Here is a 25,235-nt window from a genome sequence, read left to right on the forward strand (position 1 = left end):
TTCTACTACTTTCTTCTCTCTCTTCCTTTTTTTTCCTGTCCTTTGCACTCTCCTCTTATGTTTCTTTTACCTTTAAATTTTTTCCTTCCTTCCTTTCTTTGTTTCCCTCCTTTGCTTTAAATTTTTTTTTTTCTCTCAATGAGAAACTCTGGCTTCAAAAAGGGTATTATGCTGAACTGCTCTGGCTAGCATCCAGACATGGATCTAATCCAATCTGCCGTTAAATGGTGGGATGAGGGACAAAATCCTCAGTCAGCTCTGAGATGCTGGCAGAGATCCATTCAAAGTAAGACTGCTGACTGAGCATAGGATCATTTCCTACCCCTACTATCAAACTGGAGGCTTGCTAGCCAGTCTCTGCAAGCATTGTTACGCTGACTCTACCCCTTGTGGCCCCTCATCCAGTACAAGACATGGTGGTGGAATAGGTCAGATCTAGAGCTCTGGAGTTAGACTGCCTGTAGCCAATTTCAGCTCTTGCTAACCATGTGACCCTGAACAGGACTGTTAAACTTTTTCTATTTGGATGCCTTTATTTCAGCAATAAAAATAGTACCTGTCTCATAATGGTACCTGTGAGAAAGAAATGAATAATAAATATTGAGTACTTTTCACAATGTTCCTGGTACATAGTGAGTACTCAATAAATGCTGTCTAATATTCCATAGTTTTGGAGATACATATTTTAGGAATTTTATTTAGTAGCTAAGTGTGGCTAGTACAACAGGATATCCTCAAGTCAAGATGTTGGTTCAGAAGCTTAAGGCTGAAGTGAAGTGAAGTCACTCAGTCGTGTCTGACTCTTTGCGACCCCATAGACTGCAGCCTGCCAGGCTCCTCTGTCCATGGGATTTTCTAGGCAATAGTACTGGAGTGGATTGCCATTTCCTTCTCCAGGGGAATCTTCCCAACCCAGGGCTCGAACCCAGGTCTCCCGCATTGTAGACAGAGGCTTTACCTTCTGAGCCACCAGGGAAGTCCAACCAACGCCAAATCTGTGTTATCTCTTGACCTTCCCTTAATGACTGCTGCAATGCCAGCCACCATGTCTGCATTCAAGTAAAAAGAGGAAGGAAAGAAAGAAGGAGGATCAGGCATTGCCTGCAGCAGGAAAGCAGAGACTATCTCAGAAATGCTCAGTAGACTCCCACTTATGTTTTATTAGTCAGAGGTCTGTCTTTCCTCGCTGGATTTTGGCATCTCACCATATAGAGTAGAGGAAGCAATAAAAAAGAAAGTTGAAATTTATCCTTTATTTTCTGTCATAGTTTCTGGGAATTTGAGACACTGATAATAAAGACAGGAGAGATATCAGAGTCAGTACATGGACTGCCTTAAAATTTAAAAAGGGGTACTTGTATAGTAGGGAATTACCTACCTGATTTTTCAGTCCATTAATATCTTGGTTTTTTAATTTGGGAGACAGATAGGAAGACAGGGCTGAGGTTTGAGGAATTTGTTTCTTTTTGCTCATCTACTTTCCCTTAGGTGACAAGTCAGCTTTGTTTTCTTAATGTGATGTATGGGAAAGTTAAAACATTATTTTTTTCAATCCAATCACGTCTACGAAGGTGTTATTTGAAATACCTCAAAATTATTTTAATAGATTTCTGTTCATCTTAGTTGATCTTTTCCTTGGTGTGTGTGTGTGTAGCATAAAATTTTTGAAAAATATCTTCTGTTCCTATTGAAGCCTAATAATTAGAAAAATTGTTAGGAGTTGACATAATAAACCAAGAGTGTCTAAAATAGAATAACATTTACTTAAAATTCTAGAATCCAAAATGCTTAGTAATTTTAAGTTTAAAATTAAAGCTGAATGTTGAAAGCCTCCATTTAAAAACATAGTTTGTCAAAAAGCATATAAAAATGATCATTTTCATTTTGTGTTTAACAGGAAAAAATAATGAGAGAAAAGTTATATAATTTAAAATAATAGTAATAACAGAGATGCAATAAATATTTTTGCTGCCTGTCCGTGTGTTCACCTGCTGGCTTTTGGGGTGAGAACTCTGCAAATCCTTGAACTGTGTAGAAAAATTTCAAAAACACTTCAGTCTGGCAGTTCCGTTAAGCGAATAAGTATGTCCAGTCTTCATTCTAACATCTGGTACTTAAAAAGCACTAGGATATCAAATCAAAGAACATTTTTACCATTTTCTACAATGTCACATCAGTGTCCAGCCATCAAAAGAGATCTTTCCGCAAATAGGATTCTTTACAAACACAATGGGTACAAACAGTTCTTTCCCAACCAGTCAGCTTGCTGCCTCCAACATCAGTTTTTAAAACCAGAACTTTTGTCACATCTTAGCATTGTTATTTCACTAAACAGAAATATGTCAAGGTGTTGAAAATGCTATTTTGCTCAACTATTATAGAAACTAAAAACATAATATTAAAATTTAGGAGCATAGAGGAAAGTGTTAGTTGCTCAGTCATGTCCAACTCTTTGCAACCCCATGGAAAGAGGAAAACAGCTTAATTGAATGGAAGTTCATCAAATGTTAGTATAAATTCAAAAAGTGGTCCTTCAAAATTTTTCTAAGATGATAAGCTGTTCCTCCCAAATAATCATAACAACTATAGTTTTTGAGAGCCCGTTATATGCCAGGCACTTCATATTCATTACTTCAAATTCTTGCAACCAAGAATTTGAGGTGGTGAATTTGTTTCTGCATTTCAGGTGGGAAACTGAGTCCAGAAGGTTTTAGTAAATGATCTAGGGTGACAGACCTATTAAGCAGTAGGTCATCATTAACTACAAGTCTTTCTGACTCCAAAACACATGTGTCAATATTGAGACTGGTATAAATCTCATGTGATTGAAAGCTATGTTCATATTATTTTGAGAACAAATTTAAATGAGAAATACATAATGGGAGTCATAGTGTCTTCCAATGGGACGGGATCAATTAGCTTAGAATTAATGTATTTATTTATGCCCAGCGCTGCATAGCCTACAAAATTAGCAGAGAGGTAGGAGTGAGCTGTGTCCTCCAGCTTCTGTCCCAGACTAGAGTTTCTCCTAGCTTCACCAGGATAAACTTAGGGAGGAAGTTTTCATACCAATATATTCTGTCCACTTCAAACAATTTCAAAGTTTGGTGACAAAAATGAGAGTCATATCTAGATTCCCGATTGTGGTTGCATAGAGAGGCCTTTTTTTTTTTTTCCTTTTTGGATTGAAGCAGAGTTGATTAACAATGTTGTATTAGTTTCAGGTGTATAGCAAAGTGATTCAGTTATAATAGTGTGTATATGTTTATCCCAAACTCCTAATTTATGCCCCCCTCCCCACCCACGCCTTTCCCCTTTGGTAACCATAAGTTTGTTTTCTATGTCTGTGGGTCTTTTTCTGTTTTGCAAGTTCATTTGCATCATTTTTTTTAGATTCCTGTATATGAGTGATATTATATAATATTTGTCTTTCTCTGTCTGACTTCACTTGTATGATAATCTCTAGGTTCATCAGTGTCACTGCAAAATGGCATTATTTATTTCATTCTTTTTTACAGACGTAATATTTCATTGTGTGTGTGTGTGTACACATATATACATTTTCTTTGGTCAGTGGACACTTAGGTTGCTTCCATGTTTTGGCTTTTGTGACTAGTGCTGCTATGAATGTAGGGGTACATGTAGCTTTTTGAATTTGAGTTTTCTCCAGATATATGTCCATGAGTGCACTTACTAGATCATATGGGAACTCTATTTTTAGTTTTTCAAGAGTTTCCTTATTATTTTCCATAGTGGCTGTACCAATTTACATTCCCACCAACAGGGTAAGATGGTTCCTTTTAGGAGAGAGGCCTTTAGAATGGCCAGAATTTGTGATCTCAGGGTAACATTTTCGGAGAAAATTGAGGGTACCACAGAGCAGGTGGAAAGAAAGTTCCATGACTATGAATTGATTTCAGTGCATGTGATCTCAGCTTAGAGTACCTGTGCCTGACCTCTCATCAGATTTTATTCCATAAGCATTTACATAGCAAAGCACTTCAAGGAAACGATTATTGAGCTTACAAACGAAACATCTTTGTAAGGCTACAGGAAACTTAATTGATGTCTTTTAGGTGTAATGACAAATCCTACAGATAAGCCAGGATCTAAAATGGAAAGAAAGCACTTCAGTTTAAATGACAGAATTTTTCTTTGTAAATTAGGGCTGTCTTAAATATGTTTAGACACCAAGTTTCCATACCTTTGGTTTAGACTAAATTCAGGGTATCAGTGAGTAGTTTCACAAAAGAGTAAAGTAAAAATTTTACTTAGTTGATCTCGCACGAGTTTTTTTTCTTTTTTCTGCTTTGGTTCAGGTGTGGATGGATCAGAAGCAGGAGTCCAAGTGATACCAATACAAGTCATATTTCTAAATCTGGAGGTATTATTGACTGTGTTTTCCGTTACTACAACCCAACATTAGGCCTAGAACTTTTGAATAAATTGAGAACACAAAACAAAACATGCCCTTTAGTGATATACTCCTGCTCACAGTGGGACTCACCACCTGTCGATCCCCTTGGAGTCTTCACTACCTGACAAAAGAAGATTGATGTCCTTTGTTGAAAGTTCTGTTGAATCATTGTTGGCACACATAGGCTGCAGTCAGAGTAATGTTTTTCCCAATCTTTGCATGCTTTAAACACTTCTGCCACATCTTGGTTATTCTAACTCACAATAAATCCTTTTGCATAATTGCAGACTTATTTAGCATCTGTAAAATGACATTCATTTTTGGCTACTTATTCCCATTTTTCTTTTATACAATCTTAGGAAACATAAAAAGAGACTGCTTTGGTCTCAGATTTTGGGTTGACTATTTAGTAAGTCAGATATTTGATGATGGTGATTGCTCACGCTGTTTCCCGATAGGTCTGGTCCACGTGATGTCTCATCATTGCATTAGATGGACTCACTCTTGTGTTTAAAGAAGACTGTCCTGTTTAGGGGCTTCCCAGGTGGTGCTAGTAGTAAAGAACCTACATGCCAATGCAGGAGACATAAGAGATGTGGGTTCGATCCCTGCATTGGAAAGATCTGGAAGAGGGCATGGCAACCCGTGCCAGCATTCTTTCCTGGAGAATCCCATGGACAGAGGAGCCTGGCAGGCTACAGTCCATGGGGTCGCAAAGAGATACGACTGAAGCAACTTAGCATACACATGCACATCCTGTTTAGGAAACGGTTTTTATTATTTGCATTTGCTGTTGTGCCGGGGTCCAGCCCCGGTGGATCCAGGGTGATTCGAAGGTGGGGACGGAGTCGGCGTCCTTGGAAAAATACATATTTAATTACAGATATATAGAGAGATTAGAAACGGATAGTGTAGTAGGAAAATTAGAGGAGAAAAAGAGGCTGAATAACTTGGTTTACGTGGAATAGCATCCATGCTCCAGATGGGAATTCAGCCAGAAAAACGGGAAGCAAGAGAGAAGTGACATGGGGGAATCAGTCTTTCCGGAAACTGATCCGATTTCTTTTTTTTGGGGTTTGCTTATATACCTTTTGTTACACATAGGGATGAATACAGAGTCACGCAGGGGTCAGCAGTCCTGACCTTTATCAAAATCAGGTGCTTCACATAAATGTATAAAAAAAAGGTCTTAGGGATATTACATCATCTTCTGGCCATGAGTGAGACCTGCTGACATTTTATGATCCTTTCTTTCTGATAACCAAAAAACTTATTTCTTCCAAGGGTGTTTTTTCTTAAACCAGGCACCACCCTCCAAATAAAGTTGCATTCCTATAGGATGAGGGTGTAGTGAGTTACAATCAAGAAAGGAATTTATTTAACCCAAGGTTAACATGATTAATCTTAAAGGTTAATACTTATTTCTCCTATATGCTTAAAAGTTAATACTTATTTCTCCTACATGTTAGTTATATTCATTATAAGGGCAGGGAATATGGAGATTTAGCAGCAAACATCAGCCCCCAAAATGAAAATCCTTTCACCAATGTTCCCCTTAAGATCTATTTAGTCTTAAGATAGTGATAAAGTTACATTTTTACATAGCAAGGACACAGTGATTTATAACAAAGTACAGTGATCTATTACAAAAGAGAAAATCCATTAACTCAAAAAGTCTAGTATTGCTAACCTTAAAAACTACTATATTTCCCTTTCAATATTCCAAATACATTGATTAATATATTCCCAGGTGCCTAAGGATATGGAGACCTGGCGGCAATCATTGACTCAACAGGAAGAAAAAGCCCTATGCTAATTAAGACTCTCAAAATACTCCAAAACTCTGTGCTGTTTATGGTGGAGAGGTAGTAAACAATCATGTGGCAGGAGTATGGATAATCCTGTCACACAAGCTAGTCTGTCAGCAGAGAGGTTTGACCTGAGACACCCTTGTCACACCCAGGGTAGGGAATTAGCAGCAATTATTGGCACAACAAATGAAAAACCCTTCACCAATATAATTCCTAACCAACCCACTATACTAATAATTTCCAACTCTCCAAAAGAATTTGCCGTTAGTGAGTCTAAAACATCTCATGCCTCTCAGGTTGGGAGGCTGTAAACAATCACATGTGGCCGGACGAACCTATACAGGCGGGCTAGATAACCTTCAGAGGAGTTCGTAAGCTGAAACACTCTTGTCACGCCCAGGAATTTTTATTGCCTTGGAGCTGCACGTTTACTCCTTCTCCAAGAGAAACGGTTATGGGGGAGAGCATAAAACAGACTCTGGTTTTGGGGTAGATGCTTGGGAACAGGGGGTTTCCTGAGGCTTGATCACACCTTTGCAAATGCCAAGCCTCCTTCCTCATGACCTTTGCCATGGCCGGAGTTCCTCACACTGGCCCCCCGCTCTGTTGCTCCTCTTATTGATCTGGTCTCTTTCTGTAATAAGATGTGCATTTGTTGTTCCTTTTATCAGTTGTCCTTAAACTGCCTCTAATGATAAATCCATCTGGGGGGTTGAGGGAAAGGTGAGTTGTTTTTTCTTTTTAATAAATGCAGGTGAATCAGTCATTTGGGATTTAAAATTAGTTCTTATTTTTAAGGACCACCAAGTACACATTTATTCACATGTTTGCAGAATTATCTGGGAAAATGCTTGGGGAGAGATTTTTTTTTTTTTTTAATTTAAATGCTAGCAGTTGCACTTAGACCCACTCCAGTGTTCTTGCCTGGAGAATCCCAGGGATGGGGGAGCCTGGTGGGCTGCCATCTATGGGATCGCACAGAGTTGGACATGACTGAAGCGACTTAGCCACAGAAACAGTTGCACTTAGACGTCCTACGAGAAGCACTAGACAGAATGTCTCTCCCGGGATTTGTCCTACTTCTTCTAAACCTGTTGTTGGGCCCACGAAATACTTTGAACAGCTCAGAACAAAAATGCGGCAGAAACACCAGGTAGTGATAGTGTTGTTCCAATCCTGTTTTTGCAGCTGGCCACTGGAAGTGTTTGGGATGAGGTTCAGCCGAGGCTCCCTAACTGGAGAGGAGTTACCTAATCAGGCTTTAAACCACATCAAAGTATGAGTGTGTCAGGCAAGGCAACCAGTTCATAACAAATGTTGAGGAATGATAGGATGTTATGACATCTAGTATAAAATATTATTTTAGAAAAGGAATATGGCTTTTCCTAGCTTAGTATCTTTCTTTCTTTCTTTTTTTTTTTTTTCAGTATCTTTCTGTTTACCTTTGATAGAGTGTGCCAAAGTTAGGCCTTTGGAACCAGAAAACTCAATGAAGGCTCAAGAATCTCCTGAATTCTGTGGCAAATAAAACATAGCCAACTGAGTTGAGATTGACAGAGTGGGAACAAAGTTGTGTGGCCATGAGGACAGGATATGCCATCTTTGGCTTCCTTACCCAGCTGTTAGAGTACCACCTGAAAACCCACTGTGTGTACTTTGGTTTCAGCTTCAGGGATCTATCTGTAGATGGTATTAAATAGCAATTGACTGCATTCTCTGCAGCCGAGTGCAGCTGGTTGGAATTGTAGCTCTACCACGACCTACCTGTATGTATGTCCTTGAGTTACTATGTGGAACTCAGTCTCACTTTTGTCATCTGTGAAATGGGAATCAAAACTTTACCTCTATCATATGCTTTTTTAAGATTACACAGTACACGTACACATACAGCATTCAGTACCTGCCCCTGGCCAAGTGTTCAGTAAATGTTGGTTACTATTTTGAAGTCATCAAAGGATGCAAAAATCCCTTACAGGGAAAGATGACACATACAGGACTCCTCAGAAAATCATGTAGTCTTGAAAGGTCATCATTAGTTAGCCATATTTTGCAGACATTTATACATGTGACCTTTATGTGTATATTGTTGGCCAAGGGTAATTGTTAATGATTCTAAGAAGAAACCCAAGGGGTATGCGGCATAACTCCTGGTGGTGTTTCTTTTTTTTTTTTTCCTGGTGGCTTACTATGAGATTGGTGGTCACTGAGCTCAGAGTTGAGAGGTACCATTCTTTTTCTCCAGGTTGGTTAGACTTTGGGCTTTTTTTATTGTTATTTGCCCTAAAGCTTTTGAGGCTTTGGCTGTGAGAGGCATGCTGGTTGTCAGAGGCCAGTGGAGTGTGAGTCCAGGGTAATTGGCAGAATAGGGTAAGTTTCAGGCGGCCCTCTGTTACTGTCAGGTACTGTGGCGTTCACGGTACAGGGCAGCCTGCTTTCACTCTGTATGTGGCTTGTTCCATGTTTGATGACTTCTTCACTCCTACATCATCCCTGTGAGCATGAAACAAGTAGGTCATAAAATGTGACTCAGACTTTCTCATAAATAAGAGTTCTCTCAGGATACTAGTCACTTAACCTATGGCTATTTCCTGAGCTGATCAATTACCCTCCCAGGTAGGAACACCACTGCTTCAAAAACACATTGGTTTCCTGTATTATCTTTCTCACTTTATTTTGGTGAAATTCAGGAAATTTTGATTTTAAATCATTTCTGAAGTTGTGCATTATCAAATGTCACAGTAAAATTATATGAATGCCTCCTTATTTCCACGTGTAGTTTCAATTTCCTGAAGCTAATTTCTCCCTTCTAATTATGAGCACTCCAAGAATTAGTTTTTGCAACTCAGCATGAGAGCAAGTAACTCTTATTTCTTCAGGCTGAGTTGAATGCAGGAGACTTCCTGAATGTGCCTGAATACAAGTGCCTAAGGTAGAAGATAAGTGTTTCCTGTTCTGTTATTATTATTCTATTTTTAATGCTAAGGGTCACTGGGGAAATGATTTCCCAATGGTCAGAACTGTGTGCTTGATATTTCTAAAGGAATTTTACCCTGATGATAGATAACAAGAAAACTTGTGTGATTTCTTTTTTTTTCCCCAGAAGGGTAACATTTATGTGAAAGTTTCAACTGTGTGTTAAATGTTATTTTAAAATTACAAGGTTGATTTAGATATATTTATCAAATCCAAGTGTACTTTTAGGCATCTTACTGTTTGCTCATGAAAAAAATAAAAGCATACATGTTCACTTAAGTGGATTTTGCTTTCCCATAAATAAGTGACTAGAATGTCTTTCCACACTGAACTTTTTGTTGTTCTTTTTGCCCCTCACCCAAGTAACTAGATTGGAAAAGGGAAAGGAGAGTAACATTGCATTTCAGGCAGAACTAAAACATCTTATGTTGAGGGTAGTGTTCAGAATTATCCATGGACTCATTCTTCTAATTTTCCTGACTGTAACGCATTGAATGTACCAAGGGTTTTTGTTGTTGTTGTTGTTGTTGTTGTGTTTTTGTGGATTCAGTATTAGTTAGCTAAGAACCAAATATGCTAACTGTTTTAGAACCAGAATTCTTCTGCTTCCTGGGATCCGGCACGCAACCTCCCTCCCTTTCTTGAGAGTTGTTGTACCTTGTCTGGTTCTAAAGTTGGTTCCTAACAAATATTGTATCAAGACAAAGCAAAACCAAGTCTGCTTTCATTGTTCTCATATCTTTAAAACTCATGTGCCTGGGTTTTAATTCCTTAGTGTAAGTTCCTTTGTTAATGCAGTCTTACAAAATAGTCAGGATCCTATCTTGTTCCCTATGGAAACCTTGGAAATGACAGTAATCTCTCTCTCTCATTTTTCATCTGAGAACAAAACAAAAAGGTATAAGAACTCTGTAGTACTTTTCTATCCCCATCTCCTTTATTTTCAGATCATTAAATAGGAACTATGACTATTAATTTTAGCAAAATGATGTACTGTCTACCACTTCTAATGGCTTATTATGCACCAGGAACTAGGTTAAATACTTGGCATGACAGTTGACTCTGGAACAGCATAGATTTGAACTGCACAGTTCTGTTTATATGCAGATTTTTTTTCACTAATTGTTTACCACACAGCCTGCTGTTGGTTGGTTATATGGATGCAGAACCATGGGTATGGAGACCCAGCTATAAGTTATATTCACACTTTTGACTGTTCAGGGACTGGTACCCCTAACCTCCACATTGTTCAAAGGGCAACCATACTTTGATTCAGTTGGTACAACAAAGTAGATGTTAGCATGCACATTCTAAGTGGGGAAACTGACTCTTTGAAAAGTCAATTTCACATAGATAGAAAATGAAGAAGCCAGAAAAAGGTCGCTGGGCCCCCTCTCATTAGGAGACCACCCTCAAAAACATGAATGTGGTGAGTATGATAAGAAAATGTAGTATCAAGTGAAGCAGTGTGCAGTTTCATCACTGAAAGTTAGCTGTAAAGATAGTGGGCTCTCTGTCTGCATGGAGACACATCAGAGTACATACGTGCCCATATGAGGGGGTGCAGAGATTACCACCTGTCCCTGTCATACCTCAAGGGAGGTAGCGAGTCATTCTCTCTCCTCCTCCAAACATTCTGACCCATCCTTTGCAAATATCCTTTCTAAAATGAAGGTGATAGACAAGAAGCAAAGAAAATAACCACACAAGCTGCATGATAAGTTGCCATATCTCCAAGTTAGGAAAAGAAAAGAGTCATAGCTCACATTCAAGATTGAATTGAATAAGTATCCTGATTAGAATTTCTTGCAGGCACTGAGTCAAATGCTGCCTAGAAAATAACATGTTCTTTGAAAGAGAAGAAAAGACTGTGAATATGTGCTCAGATTTGTTTTCTGTGTGTTTATTAGTTTTGCAGTTCTTTGATGAAAGTATCTTCCATTCAGTAGTGTCTGTGATCTTCAGTGCCAGCAGCCATAAGAAATAGATATTCAGTAATTTAATAACTGTTTATTGCAAATTAAGATCACTCCCATAGCTGTCTGTGCCTTGGTGCCCAGTGTTGGGCTCTGTACCACATCCTCTTTCCTTCAGAACACTGAAAATGGAGACTCAGTTTCAACTCAGACTTTCTTCGTATCCCACACATCCATCCACAATGGTTAACATTGCTAAGTTCTTTGTTAAATTACAAGTCTACTGCCTGGCTAAATAAGTGAACAAGCAATGTTCAAGAGCCCTTCAGTTTTGGCTTTAGCTTGTTGTAATTTTCTAATGATGATGCAAGATTCTGCACACAGGATGACAGGGCCAGAATTGGGAGCCTTTTTGAGGAAACTGAAAATCCTCACCCTTTTAAAACCTTACGTACTAGGATCACACTATTTCTCAAATTAAAGGTAACATTTTCTGCCTCCCTAAGACTAACGTCACCTCTCCAAGTGGAAAACAAGAGCGGCATTTGGCATTCGTTTCTCCCAAACCCAAATCGCTGACCCTTTGTTTTTAGTACTTTGCCCTTTTGCTTCTGCTTTTTTAATTTGCTTGTGACTCTCTGCTTCCCCCACCTTTTTTTTTGGTACAATGATTCTTACCTTGTCTTTCCCCAGTCCGTTTCTGACCTGGAGAGACGTGCAGCATGTTATTGTCAGGACTTCCCGTGCAGGACATTTGAACGCTAATGACTGGAAAACCAATGCTGCTGGTTTTAAGGGTGAGAACTTCTTTCATCTTCTGTCACAGGCAAAATATTTTTATTTTCCCCCATTTTAAATGGAGAGCAGGAAACAGAACCCCTCCACAGAAACTTTAAATTTTGTACTGACACAGGAAGAGGTTGATCTCTTAGTAAAAAAAAATTAAAAATTAAAAAGGCAGATTCCTCTTTTAAAAAAATTAAAACAACATACTGATGGCAGATTTCCTTGGCTTCCCATATCATAGGTCAGATTTTTTAAAGGTAACCATCTCCCAAGTATTGTCGACCTATGAGGCTCCTCGTTAGCTTACTGTTTGCTGTCCTTGATTATCTGAGTGATATTTGTAACAATGAATTTAAAAATTCCTTACCTTCTGGAGTGATTACTTCCAATTAATAACAGCTGGTATCTTTTGTTCCTTTGAGGGTAGCACTGTTAGTTGGTAGGCTATGCTTTCTATATATTTTGTTTTTTTTTTTTCCCCCCAAACTTCCACAAATAGGAAAACAGGCCTAATTCTATGACATTACTTTACATAAACTAATAATTCTTATGAAGCTTCATAATGCAGTCTTATGCAAGTGTACACAGGCTATAATAAGTGCTAACTATTTTTCCCATGGCTGATAAGGATTATAGTTCCCTCAAACTATCTTACTAACAGTAACTATTTTGTTTGTTGTCATCCATAACATATGCTATAATCAAAAGAAAATAATTATATAAAGTGGATGTCCTACAGTTTAGTATCTTTACTCAGGTTTCAGATAACCTAAATTTTAAACCATTAATTTAAGTTATAACAAAGATTACTTTTTGTCATATCTGCAGACTTATATTTATTCCCAAATAATATTTGTATCATTATATATCCCTATAGATGAAAAACAGTATTCCATAATAGAAGGGACAAATTGCATTTCTGGTCCTCAGATCATTGGTAATAAGCTGAATAATCCTGGGCAAGTCCTTTAATTTTTCCAGGCCCTAACTTCCCCAACTTAGTTTAGAAGCTAAATAATATTAACTACATAGAATATCTTATGTATGAAATCCATATATCCATAGTGTATTATATTCAATGTATATAAATATTCATGCTGAAATGTAACGTGTAATTTTAAAAATTATTTGTAAGGAGCTTATTGGAGTCTCATGCTTTGCCAAAACCTTTCAATATGCCAGTTAACCAGTGCCATATAAAAGAGTTCTTTGACTAACATCTTCACTGAAGACTTCACTTTTAGAAAAGATAAAGACTAGCCCTCTTCTTTTGAGTATTATCAAATACCTTTCCATGCTTGTAAACTATATAATGCAGCAGTGTTCAATGAGCTTTTAATCGAAAGCATTGTAAATACCAGTTGGAATCATATTTTCTAAAGCCCAAATCAAGACACAGTCCCAAAATAGTAAATGCTATATGCAGCATAAAAAAAATTTGAAAGTTCAGTTGTTCGAGAAAATCCAGGATGTAATTTGCCATATGTATGTTTCCTTTTGATTAGCTTCCACATGCTTCCAACCCCTACTATAAATTCAGGCAGTCAAGGGGTTGAGTTTGGGGAGCAAGATGGGGGTGGGGGAAAGGATGAAAACATAACCTTGGTTGGTTCAACACTGCAATGAACTTCTTAGTAGAAGGTTCATAGACAAAGTACATTGACCTCCATGAAGCTGAGGAATCAACTTTAACCCAAATAAAAGTCTTAGTTTTACTTATTCCTTCTTGGCAACTTAAAAAGAGCAAATGGTTCTAATAAAAAACGCAACTCTTTTTGAAAACCTCTGTTGGTTTTGGAGAGGGGGAAGCGGAGGCTTTAGACTGAATCTCACCAGATCCAAACCTGAGTCTGAAGGGGGCTATCCACTGCTTCTGGCAGGGGGCAAAGAGCATTTTACTATTGCACGTGGCAATATTTAGTATAATATTTCACTCTTCTCTTAGATTACTGCCAAGAGTAACAATTAAAGTTCGCTTTTTCATAGATGAATTACCCTGAATGGTCTGGACTCCCAGCGGAATTGTTTTGTAATTTTGTTGATGGCGAGCCCCATATTTCATCTAAACATGATCATAATAAGAAGAATTTTTGACATTTTCTTCCCTTCTCTAAGCATTCTCATCCCCTCCCTAGCATCCCACAAATAAAAGCAATGAAGGCAGAGGCTAGCAGGAGAGGAGTCGTGCTCTGGCAGGCAGGGGTTGGGGAATGCAGGTCACTAGGACTGGAGAAAGATGGGCTGACTTTATGGAATAAGAACTGAATGAACAAAAAATAGGGAAGGCTTGGAAAATGTTCATGCAATGAGAGCTCATATTTTAAATTAGGTCAGCCAGCTATTACAGGCCTTACTTAGTGGGAACACATGGCCAAGTGTTTCTCCTTAGGCAACAGAAGTTGCCTGCAAACAGAAGCCTGCAACCCTGGGTGTGCTCCCTTACCACTGGGCTTGGTCCTAATGCTGAGTGAGATGTAGGTATGAAACACATCTGAAAACACCTGTGCTTCCCTGGGCTTGCTCCTATGGCCTCATGTTGAGTGATTTAACTTGTATGAAGAGTAGGGTGTTGGTTTTTTTTTTTTTTTAATCACTAGAATTTCATAAACTGGTTGGCAGGTACTCTCCTGCAATGGGGCTGTCAGTATTAATGTCCAGATTTCCTCTTTCTCACCTGGTAAAGCAGACAGCTCAGTCTAGCAACCAGTTAGGTTTGGGGGTCTCACCATCAATAGACTTGATAGTCAGTTCTCACTGGTAACTTGGGAGAAGCCAGCACCCTACAGATCAGTCTTTCCCTAAATCCTGCCAAGTGCCTTTCATACAGCGTCCTTACATATCTTTGAACCTACCCACGTGTGGTCCATCTAAATTAGAGAACAGACCCAGATGCTATCAGATCTAGACTGATGTGGGTCTCTGTTCAAGGCGGACTTGATCCACTCTTACCTACATGTGTTATGGGCCTGGATTCCTGGCCCCTGGAAGGACATTCCTTCCAGAAGCAACTGCTGGCTTCCGTTAACTGGCATGGACAGATTGCATTCAGGCAAGGAAGTTGCCTAGGGAGGACTGACTCTTCTGTGAGTTTCTCTGAGAGCAGAGTTACAGATGAGCTGGATGCAGAGAACTTTCTTCCCCTTTCTCTGCACTCTCCTTACAGTGAGATCAATTTATAAACAGTCCTGTCGTGAGATCCGTTCACAGTGAAGGCAGCCCCAAACCTGGAAACCACTCATCAACATTTTTATGTTATAGTAGCTTAACTTTTAACAATGTTAACTGAACTAAGATGATTCTATCTTGCTGCTTCTTTATAATAATAATAATAATCTAATATAGATAAAATACCTTTTGTAGAAGATCTGTTTTTTAAAATAAACATAATTCAATGAATACATACCTGTGAAAACTAACTGGATGTTATTTTGATATGTTCATCCTGTGAATAATCCTAGCTAAGTTTCAGACAACACCTTTTGATTTTAAACCTCTTCCAAGATAGTTTAATAATAAATGGAATAAATATGATGCATCTATCAAATAATCTGAGATTATGCATGAAAATAGGAAAGTATTTGCATGAAACCACATCAACAGATGTGTTATCTGCCACTAGAGAACTAAAATCCAAATTCCAGTATCTTTGCTACTGACCAACATTTACAATGCTTGGAGACAACTTTGGCATTCAATTGTTTGTTTGGGAGTTTCTTTAGTATTTCTTTCTCCTTTTTTCCCTTTGCTCTTATGAAACGTCATTTCTATTTTTTTTTTCTTTCTGCTCTTTTTAATAACCCCCTCGTGCTCCTTAAAATGTGCAAATCAACCATTGAAGTGAGGGTTTTGCCATCTGGGTGATTTTCTTCAAGGAATTTAATTTACGTAGTCTCCTGATTTGGCAACCTACTCCAGTACCCTTGCCTGGAAAATCCGATGGACAGAGAAGCCTGTTAGGCAACAGTCCATGGGGTCGCAAAGAGTCAGCCATGACTGAGCGACTTCACTTTCTTTCTTTCTTTCTTTCTTTTCCTGATTTACTTATTCACAAATATTTCCTGCATACTGTCAGCAGGCCAGCCCAACACATGATGAAGCGCACCCAAAGAGCAGACGCAGAAGGAAATGTCCAGGTCCTATGACTTTGCCTCCTGTGATCTGGCTGCACTGTGATTTACCTACAGAAACAGAAGTTTACGCTGTACTTTTTTCTCCCTCCAGTCAAATCCAATCAGTCTTTCAGGCTCATGTTTATAAAAGTGTCAGTGATCCTTCTCTCACCATCTAAAATGCAGCCCAGCCTGAGCAGCAGAAGGCAGCTAATGAAAGAATCTCTCCTGTGGCATGCCACATACATTTTGACGAGTTCTGTTTTAACAGAGAAGGTGTATGGATCCTGGGGCCCTAGAGAGGGCTTGCTTGAATTCTGCATTCTTCTAGAATCCATGGCTCAGAGCCTTTCAGGAAGAACCCCTCCCTCTTTCTGCTTTAATTTGAGGACCCTACCTATTTCCTACCCATCTCTTCCCCCAGTCTCCTGGGCTGTGCTCCCTGAATCTTTCCCCCATATCCATAGCCCTGGTTTGCTGATGCAGCTATGAGAAATCTAATTGAATGCATGCAACATCAATGCTATAGTTTTTTTTCAAAGTGTCTGTATTTGGATATGATAACTTGATATTATACAGTTAAACTCTCTTAAATCTAGGAACAGGAATAGACGTCAGATAATAAATTAGGAACTTCTGTCATCTTTACTAGGCGAAAGAAAGAAAAAAATGTCATTGAAAATCAAAATGACAACTAAGTGAGCGAGGTTACCACGCCTTCCATTTCACTGCCCTCCCAGACTATGTAAGTCTCTTTTTTTCTACCAGCATGTTGCTGAAACCTCCCCATCCCCCACTGACTCTTTCTTTGACCACAACTAAACTACTAGATTTTTAAATTTTTATTTCTAACTGATCTCCCACTGTGGGGAAAACAATTGACAGTCTAACATGACTTCTTAGCCTCAAAGGCCCTTAACTTTTAATAACCTTTATTACTTTTAATTGCCATCATTTTATTTCTACTGGTAGGGCTGGTAATTTTAAGATGTTCCAATATATTTTTAATACCTATTTGTCTTGCTTTCAGTTTGTAACACTTATTTAAAAAGAATTTAGAAGTGCTGAAACCATTAAGCATGCCATGTGTTGAATTGAAACTAAAGGTTTTGAAATGTGTGGGGGTTTTTTTTTTTGCATATATAAGTGATATCTGATGTGTTACCATTTGAAAGAGTAAAGCTATATTGTTATCATATTATTTCACTGTACAAATAACATTTTATCTTTGCCACCTAGCATGCTGATGTGATGTTGGTAGCTATGTTTAAAGTCCATAATGTACCTTAATTGAAAATGTGCACATCAAGTTTTCAAAAAAAGGTCAAAGTGAAATGTTATTCATCTGGTCAATGTCAGAGGGGATATTCAAATCAGATGCTTGACTTCGGTCCCAATCCTGTTTTCAGAAATAAAGCATTTAGTTCTTTTAAAATGCAGAGAGGTATATAAATACATTTGATCCTATCTAATAAAATTTGCTCCCTAGAAATGCTACCTGAGTTTCTTTCAAGATTCTGAGTTTTATTCCATTGTACTCTATGAACTCGTATTTATTTAATATATTAACTTAAAACCTTTCATTTTGCATTTATTGATCATTGAATATATGAGCTTACCTTCTTGCTCGTTTATCAAAAAGATATGAATCACACATAATTTAGAGGTTTTACTTTTATTCTTTTGTCTCTCGGATGATATACCTAAATATCTACCTGGGAACAGCAATATAGGACCCCTGACAGCCATCTGCCTGATCACTGCTCAATCTGGAGTCTTGTATTCACAGTGCTCACTTGCCCCATCAGAGTGTTCTATTCATACATACTAAATATGTGAGATTTAAAAATATTTTCTGCTAATGAAAATGCAAACAAAATGTTGTTTTCTCATTGCTGGTCTTTGAATGGTAGTGTTAGATTTGTTAGACTTTGGGGATAATTTTGTTTTATACCCCTGCACACAGAAGTTTTAAATGTATGTGGTTTCACACTTAAAATCCTTCTTCAAAATAGAATTAAAATGATGGTTGTACTACATGACTGTTACATCTTTACCAGATATAATTAGTTAATGAAGGGAATTATGTTTAGAGTAGTTCTGTGGTTTTGCCACAGTCTTAAGAACCTTATTCTAGTAGAGAGTCTGTTATTGATATTTTCTTTGGTCTTTGAAGAAACCAATTTAAGTTTTTGTATCTTGGGTTTTTAGAATGTGGGTAACAAAATACCAAACATAATGAGAAGGCTGAGTTGAATGAAAAGTGCTTTGAAATTGGAAAATACCAAACATAAAAAGAGCCTTGACAAAGATAAGACTCTTAAAGTGTATTTTCATATGTCACAGCTTTCTACTGCAAAATAAGGATAAAGATACAGAACTACGTTGTGAATTAGAATACTGTTTTAGGGGTGAAGTTAATTAAATTATCTGAGTCAGCAAGACAAAATGCATTAAGGCTTTTGTAATGAAATTAGCACAATAGGTCTTCCTTTTATTCCGTAATTGCATATCAATGACTATACTATAATCATATATAAACACAGCTCTACTGTTTTGCAAATTAATTTTAATGTTTAAATATCCCCTTGACATCAACCTACTAAGTCTTGAAACTTTGTTTTAGCCTAGGAACTAATGACAGAAATCAGAACTAATTGTAGTTATAAATGTCCTGTCCACTCTTTAGCCATTAATGTACAGTATAAAAGCTACAAGCATAAAATTTGATTTTTTAACAATATGCAAAATTTGTATACTTAAGAGAGAGTTGATGTCTCTTTTTGTGTTATCACCTGATGAAACTCAATTTTGCTAATTCTAATCAGGCTGGACTTCCTTAGGTATTTTTAAAACTCTTCTTTCAGCAAATGAGTTTGGCTATCCTTCATGTTAACAAAGCTTAATATTTTGTGGTTACAATTGATATTTTAGACAAAGATAAAAATCATCAAGCTGTAAACTTGGTAATTACAGGGAGTGATCAACCAGGGCCAGTGCTATTTCAGACCAAAAGTGTGTTGTTAACCATGAAGTAAGGAAATGGATTCATGTGAATCACTAATAATTGGATTCTGAATCCAGTTCTAAAATAAGATGCCTGAAAGACTGAAGCCAAGGCTGTCTTATCAAAAAACACTTAGCTACACATACATGCACATTCTCTTACAGAGATTTTTAAAATTCAACAGTGATTTTCTTATGTTAACTTAAAACCAAAAAAACTCACTTAGCATAGTAGTTTGGAGCATGGGCTCCAAAATCAAATAACCTGGGATTGAATCCCAGCTTTATAAACAAATAAACAGTACATCTGGAAATCCACATACATTCTTAACTTTATTGGAGTGAGTTTACATATTATAAGAAGTACTATTTTAAGTGTATAGATGTATACATCTATATAACCATCACCACAGCCAAGGTGTAAAACATTCCCATCACCCCCAAAATTTCTTTTGCATTCTTTCTTATCCCCCCCACCTCCTCAACCCCGCCCTGTACAACCAGATATATTTGCTATTACTATAGATTAGATTGTCTTTTGTAGACTTTCATACAGATAGGATTATTTGAAACTGGCTTCTTTCCATATATTTTTTTGAGGTTCATCCATATCATTAAGTATATGAGGGGTTTATTCTATTTATTACTGACCTATATTCTATTGTAAGAATGTACCACAATTTGTATTATTATTCACTATTTCATAGATGATTTTAATTTTTATTTTTTATTGAGATATATTTGATCTATAATATTTTGCAAATACCAGGTATATGACATAGTGATTCACAACTTTTAAAAGCTGTACTCCATTTATAGTTATAAAATATTGGCTATATTCCCTGTGTTGTGTGATATAGCTTATTTATTTTGTATATAGTATCTTACCTCTTCCTGTTTCCCTCTCCCCACTGATAGCTGTGAATTTGTTCTCTGTATCTGTGAATCTGTTTCTTTCCTGTTATATCTACTAGTTTGTTTTAGTTTTTAAGTTCTACATATGTGTGGTATCACACTGTATTTGTCTTTCTCTCTAACTTATTTTACTTGCATAATTCCCTCCTGGTCCACCCATGTTGTTGCAAATGCAAACTTTTATGCTTTTTTATGGCTGAGTAGTGTTCTGTTGTGTATATATACCATGTCTACTTAATCTATTCATCTGTTGATGGACCCTTAGGTTGCTTCCAAATCTTACTAATTATAAATAATGTTACTGTGAACATTGGGGTGCATGTACCTTTCCAAATTAGTGCTTTGGTTTTTTTTGGATATGTACTCAAGGGTGGAATTACTAGATCATATGGTTCTCGTTGCAGTTTTTTTGAGAAACCTCCATACTCTTCTCCATAGTGGCTACACCAATTTACATTTCCACTAACAGTGCACGAAGATTCCCCTTTCCATGGATAATTTTACTGTTTCTAATTTGGGGGTGTTGTGAGTAAAGCTGGTATGAATATTCATGGACAAGCCTCTGTGTGGACAAATTACAACTTTTTAAACTTTACACACTAGGCAAAAGACCTAATTTAAGGAGAGACTTTGAGGAGTAAAGGGATGGTCCAAAAGACTAACCAGATGTAAAGAACATTTCAGGCCAGGTATATAGCACATATTAAGACTCAATCAAGGAAAAGCTGGAAGACCATTCATCCTAGCTGCAGTGTGTGGCAAAGGGCAGAAGAAGGAAAACAGGATCATATACAGAGTTGAGCACAGCTCTTCCTTCTTGGTAGACACTCAGGGAACTTGATCATCTACCTGTTATGCATCTTTCTCATACAACATTTAATATTGAATTAATAAATGGTTAATATTGGCAGCATTTTGTATGATAAAAATGGAGCACACATTATATATATATATGTATATGTATGCACACACACACACACACAGAATGTAGCTTAGGAATGAAACTAGCTCCACTCTCTCTTGCAAATGTGCCTTTCACTACTATATTCACATATTTCTTGTAATTCTGCCCCCCTCTCTGTAGTCTGTTTTATCTGATTTGGGTTCTTGTTTCCATTTGCCAAGATTTTAGTTGATGGTTCTGGATGAAGGATTAATTTCCTTATTTGTGTTCTCTGCTTTTCTGGAAGACTACTTGGATTTCAAGAAACAATAGGTAGACTCAGAAGTTTTGAAAAAAAGCATAATCTGCTGATCATGAGTGATTTGAGTTAATAGTATATATATAACCTAGATGAGAGGCAGAGATGAGTATAAAGAGACTGTTGAACTCTCAGTTTGAGAGCTACTCCTGGGAACCAAAACTTGTATGAAATAGTTTATAAAGCAGTTCGTTTAAATAGATGCATTATTTTTTCTTTGTATCTCTTGGAGGATTTGGGGATTAAAACTGGAGGAAACAGCTGTGCTAAAAGCATTGGTCAGGATAAGGGAGGAGAGAGAGAGCCCAGGATGCAAAAAGGGTAGGTGTCATGTGAGGAGGGAAGGAATTTAAAAGAAACTGAGAACAAAGCTACCTGAATCTTAGAGTGAAAAGTTCTTATTTGATTTGAAAAACATTTTGGAGCCACTGCAGTGATTTGAGAAAGTGAGCTGGATAACAGTGATGACTTTCAAGAAAGTCAGTTCCAGTTGCTTTGATGTCAAAGTTTTCTTTTTTAAGCTGATTGTGTAAATCCATGGGTCCTATGATATGTGCTACAAAATGACATGGATAGAAGAAATTGACTTGCTAAAATGGGTGAAAATGCTCTTGCAATGATGTTTTCTCTCATCTTAGCATGCAATTGTACATTCCTCACCTCAAAGATTGTGACATTCAGTGGAATTTTTTATCATCTCTTGGTCTCCTAAATGAGGAGAGTTATAGGTGGTATATATAATCATCTTTGCTAAACTCTTTTTTTTTAAGTGAAGACAAAGAAATAGTTTTAGCCACTTTTAGAAATGGCTCTTTAATAAACCCAAGGCAAAGGGTGTGGTGAAGAGATTGCTCCTTGAAAAGTGTCAGGCCAGAACCTGTACTTTAAGAAGACTTCACAAATTTCCTTCAAACCAGTCTTTTTGTTGCTTATTATTGTTCACCATGACCTTCAGAAAGCCACTTAACTTCCAATATTTGAATTATTTTTACATACAGCTGTGGTCTTTGAATTTGCCATGTCAGTTTGCAGACATTTAAAGAAAGCCAGTGACACAATTCTGGTTAGCTTCTGGAGTCACTGTGAGACTCTTGCAAGTAGACTGACAGATTCATTTGCAGTTTATAAGTGACTTTTTCCCTTTCTTATGTTTTACATTAGTATTCTTTTTCTTAGCTGTGAAGCAAACTTAGAATCATCTGTAGTCCTAGGAAGCTGCATGCATTTTCTGAGCCTGCCAGAGGCTACAGTGTCAATGCTTTCTTAATATACTCTATGGGATGGTTTTGTCTGGAAATCCTTTGCTTTTCTTTATATGTTTTGCCCTCAGAATTGTCTTTAGAACCAAGGTAAAAGATATGTGTCCAGCTTTGTTCCAGAGTTCAATATTGTGCATCTTACAAGCCTAAAACTTGCACTAAACTCCAGCTATATATGATTAAGAGGATATACCTAAAAATGCATGATGTCTATGATTACATGTTAGGGTGTACCATAGTTTTTTGCACAGATTATTTAACTGAACTAGGGAATCCAATAAGGAAATTGAGTGGAGATTGAAATCTAGCCTATAATTGACTCAACAAGTCATGTGCCCCAGAGCGGGATGTTGTTGTTTAGTTGCAAAGGTGTGTCTGACTCTTTTGTGATCCCAGGAGTTGTATCCCACCAGGCTTCTCTCTCCATGGGATTTTCCAGGCAAGAATACTAGAGTGGGTTTTCACTTCCTTCTCCAGGGGACCTTTGTGACCCAGGGATCAAACCTGTGTCTCCTTCATCGACAGGTGGATCCTTTACCACTGAGCCAACGGGAAAGCCCCCAGAGTGGGATGACGTTCCCCTAAAGCAAGAGGCATCTAACTCACAGGAGTCCCATGTAGGCAACCATGTTGCACAAAATTTGGTTGTAATTTCTCCCACAACTGTCAAAAAGGCATGGGTATCTTTCAAAAGGTATCTCTCCAGAGATGGTTTTGATCATTTTAACCTTCATCTATTGCTTCAAGCTTGACATTCACAGGACCTTCATTTGCAAAGTTATTGCAGTCAGAGTTTCCCAATATCTTTTTCATCATCCCCAGCTTCTAGACATAGTTTGATGTAAAATCTTAGAATTTTGAATGAATGAGTTTAAGCACAAATCTATTTTTCTCTTCTTATTCTTTCTCCATTCTGCCTGATTTTTTGACCAAAAATGATTGAAGCTTCATGCATTCAAATGTATGCTTATTTCATGTGGAGTCAGTAGGAGGTTCTTATGTGGGGTGATTAAAAAGTTGACATATGCAGGATACATGAGCACAGGCATAAGGCAGTAGTGAAAAAGCTATACGAGATGCTTTCATGGTTATCAACAAGCCGTCTTCTAAGGCACTCCCAAACAGACCTTTTCTACAAAGGAATAGAGCTTTAAATGTGAGAGAGAGAGAGAGATGTGATTGGGGTACACGGGAGGAACTCTGTTGTTAAAATTAGTCCTTGCCTATCAGTTTTGGACTCTGGCATCAGCTTTCCCAGAACAGACTACGGCACCAATTCCCTGACCCCCATGAGGGACAGGAGGCTCTAACTTGCTGTGACCACGCTGAGACCATGTCAAATGGGCAGTGTTCCAGCTGTGAAAATCCGTTCACGATCAATGTACACGCTGTGCCATGCTAAGTTGCTTCAGTTGTGTCTGACTCTGTTGAGACCCTATGGACTTCCCGTCAGACTCCTCTGTCTGTCGGATTCTCCAGGCAAGAATACTGGAGTGGATTGCCATGCCCTCCTCCAGAGGATCTTCCTGACCCAAAGATTGAACCCGTATCTCTTAAGTCTCCTGCATTTTCAGGCGGATTCTTTACCACTTGGGCTGTATAGGAAGCCCTCAAGATAAGATAAGCCAAATGAACGAGAGGAAAGAGGGCCTTATTACATCTTTTTAAACTTTAGTAAAGATGGTTTTGCCTATCCTTTTTTTCTACCCATGGAGATCTTTAGATTCATGCTAGTGTCTACAATATAAACCAGACCCAAGGATTCAAAAAGAAATCCTGAAAATTAATCCCTCCCTAGTTTTATGTGTAACTTCCTAGGGCCACTGCATCTAGGAAGATACAGTTACACACACCAGGCGTTCACTTTGTGGAATCCATCTGGATACATCTTCTGTGACATAAATAGATCCAGACTTTTTTTCTTAGAAACTCAATTCAACTCTTTACACATGTTCACATCTTGCTAGCCTTAGGCATTTCAAAGCAATTAAACTTCCATCACACATCCCGGTAATAGTTTCAACAGGCTTCATTTTATGATGTTCTACCAGAAGCCATGGTACACCCTGAAGTTTCCAGAGTCATATTTGAAAGAGCCAAAAAAAGAGGGTATTGTGATCACTGCTGGATGTTAACAAATGGGAAGCTGCTCTTTGCCACCCAGTGCCATTCGTTCATCTGTGCGTGCCTAGTTAGCTGTAATAAAAAAAAAAAAAAATGGCCTCAGCATGAATATAAAATAAAGTAACTTTGCCATATTAATAATATTTTCTCACTCAGGGAAAACTCCTGATAGAAATGACTGAAGAAGGTCATTTCTCAGCAAGAATAAGGGCTCTGGGCCAGTTAACTTTTCTTCTAAACTTCACATATATCTTTTTCTGCACATACTATTTTAATGAGTTTTGAAGAAGAGAGCAGTTTTTAATGCAGTTGATTTGCAGAAAGCAGAGAGGATAAAAATGTTCTAGTGTTCATTTGTGATGTATAGATAAATCCCAAAGTGTCCCCCCCCACCTTTGTTGTCTTATTCTGAGAATTTATGATTGATTTGAGTACTTTCATTGAAAGAAACACTATGTGTCTTTTGTCTAGTGGTGATCACTGAGTATGTATATAATAGATGAAGATTTTGAATACTTGGGATCAAGTCCCAGTGAGTTTAAGAGAGTTTTTTTTTTTTTTTTTTAATGTTCACGAGACTTAGTATTTTCAACTGTGAATTGTGAATAATCAGTTCAGTTCAGTCGCTCAGTCGTATCTGACTCTTTGCGACCCCATGAATCGAAGCATGCCAGGCCTCCCTGTCCACCACCAACTCCCGGAGTTCACTCAGACTCA

At 37.7% G+C, this 25,235-nt stretch overlaps 1 protein-coding gene across 2 annotated transcripts in view; it reads left to right on the forward strand.

The window, feature by feature from the left end:
• The window catches only part of PCSK5 (proprotein convertase subtilisin/kexin type 5), a 513,187-nt gene that overhangs the window by 264,734 nt on the left and 223,218 nt on the right, over positions 1 to 25,235 (forward strand). For both annotated transcript variants that reach the window (XM_040256508.1, XM_040256430.1), the window contains exon 10: positions 11,811 to 11,914. In XM_040256508.1, coding sequence (XP_040112442.1) covers positions 11,811 to 11,914 — 104 coding nt within the window. The remainder of the gene's footprint in view (positions 1 to 11,810; positions 11,915 to 25,235) is intronic.

This window comes from Oryx dammah, unplaced genomic scaffold, assembly GCF_014754425.2.
Source record: "Oryx dammah isolate SB20612 unplaced genomic scaffold, SCBI_Odam_1.1 HiC_scaffold_1, whole genome shotgun sequence".
NCBI lineage: Eukaryota > Metazoa > Chordata > Mammalia > Artiodactyla > Bovidae > Oryx > Oryx dammah.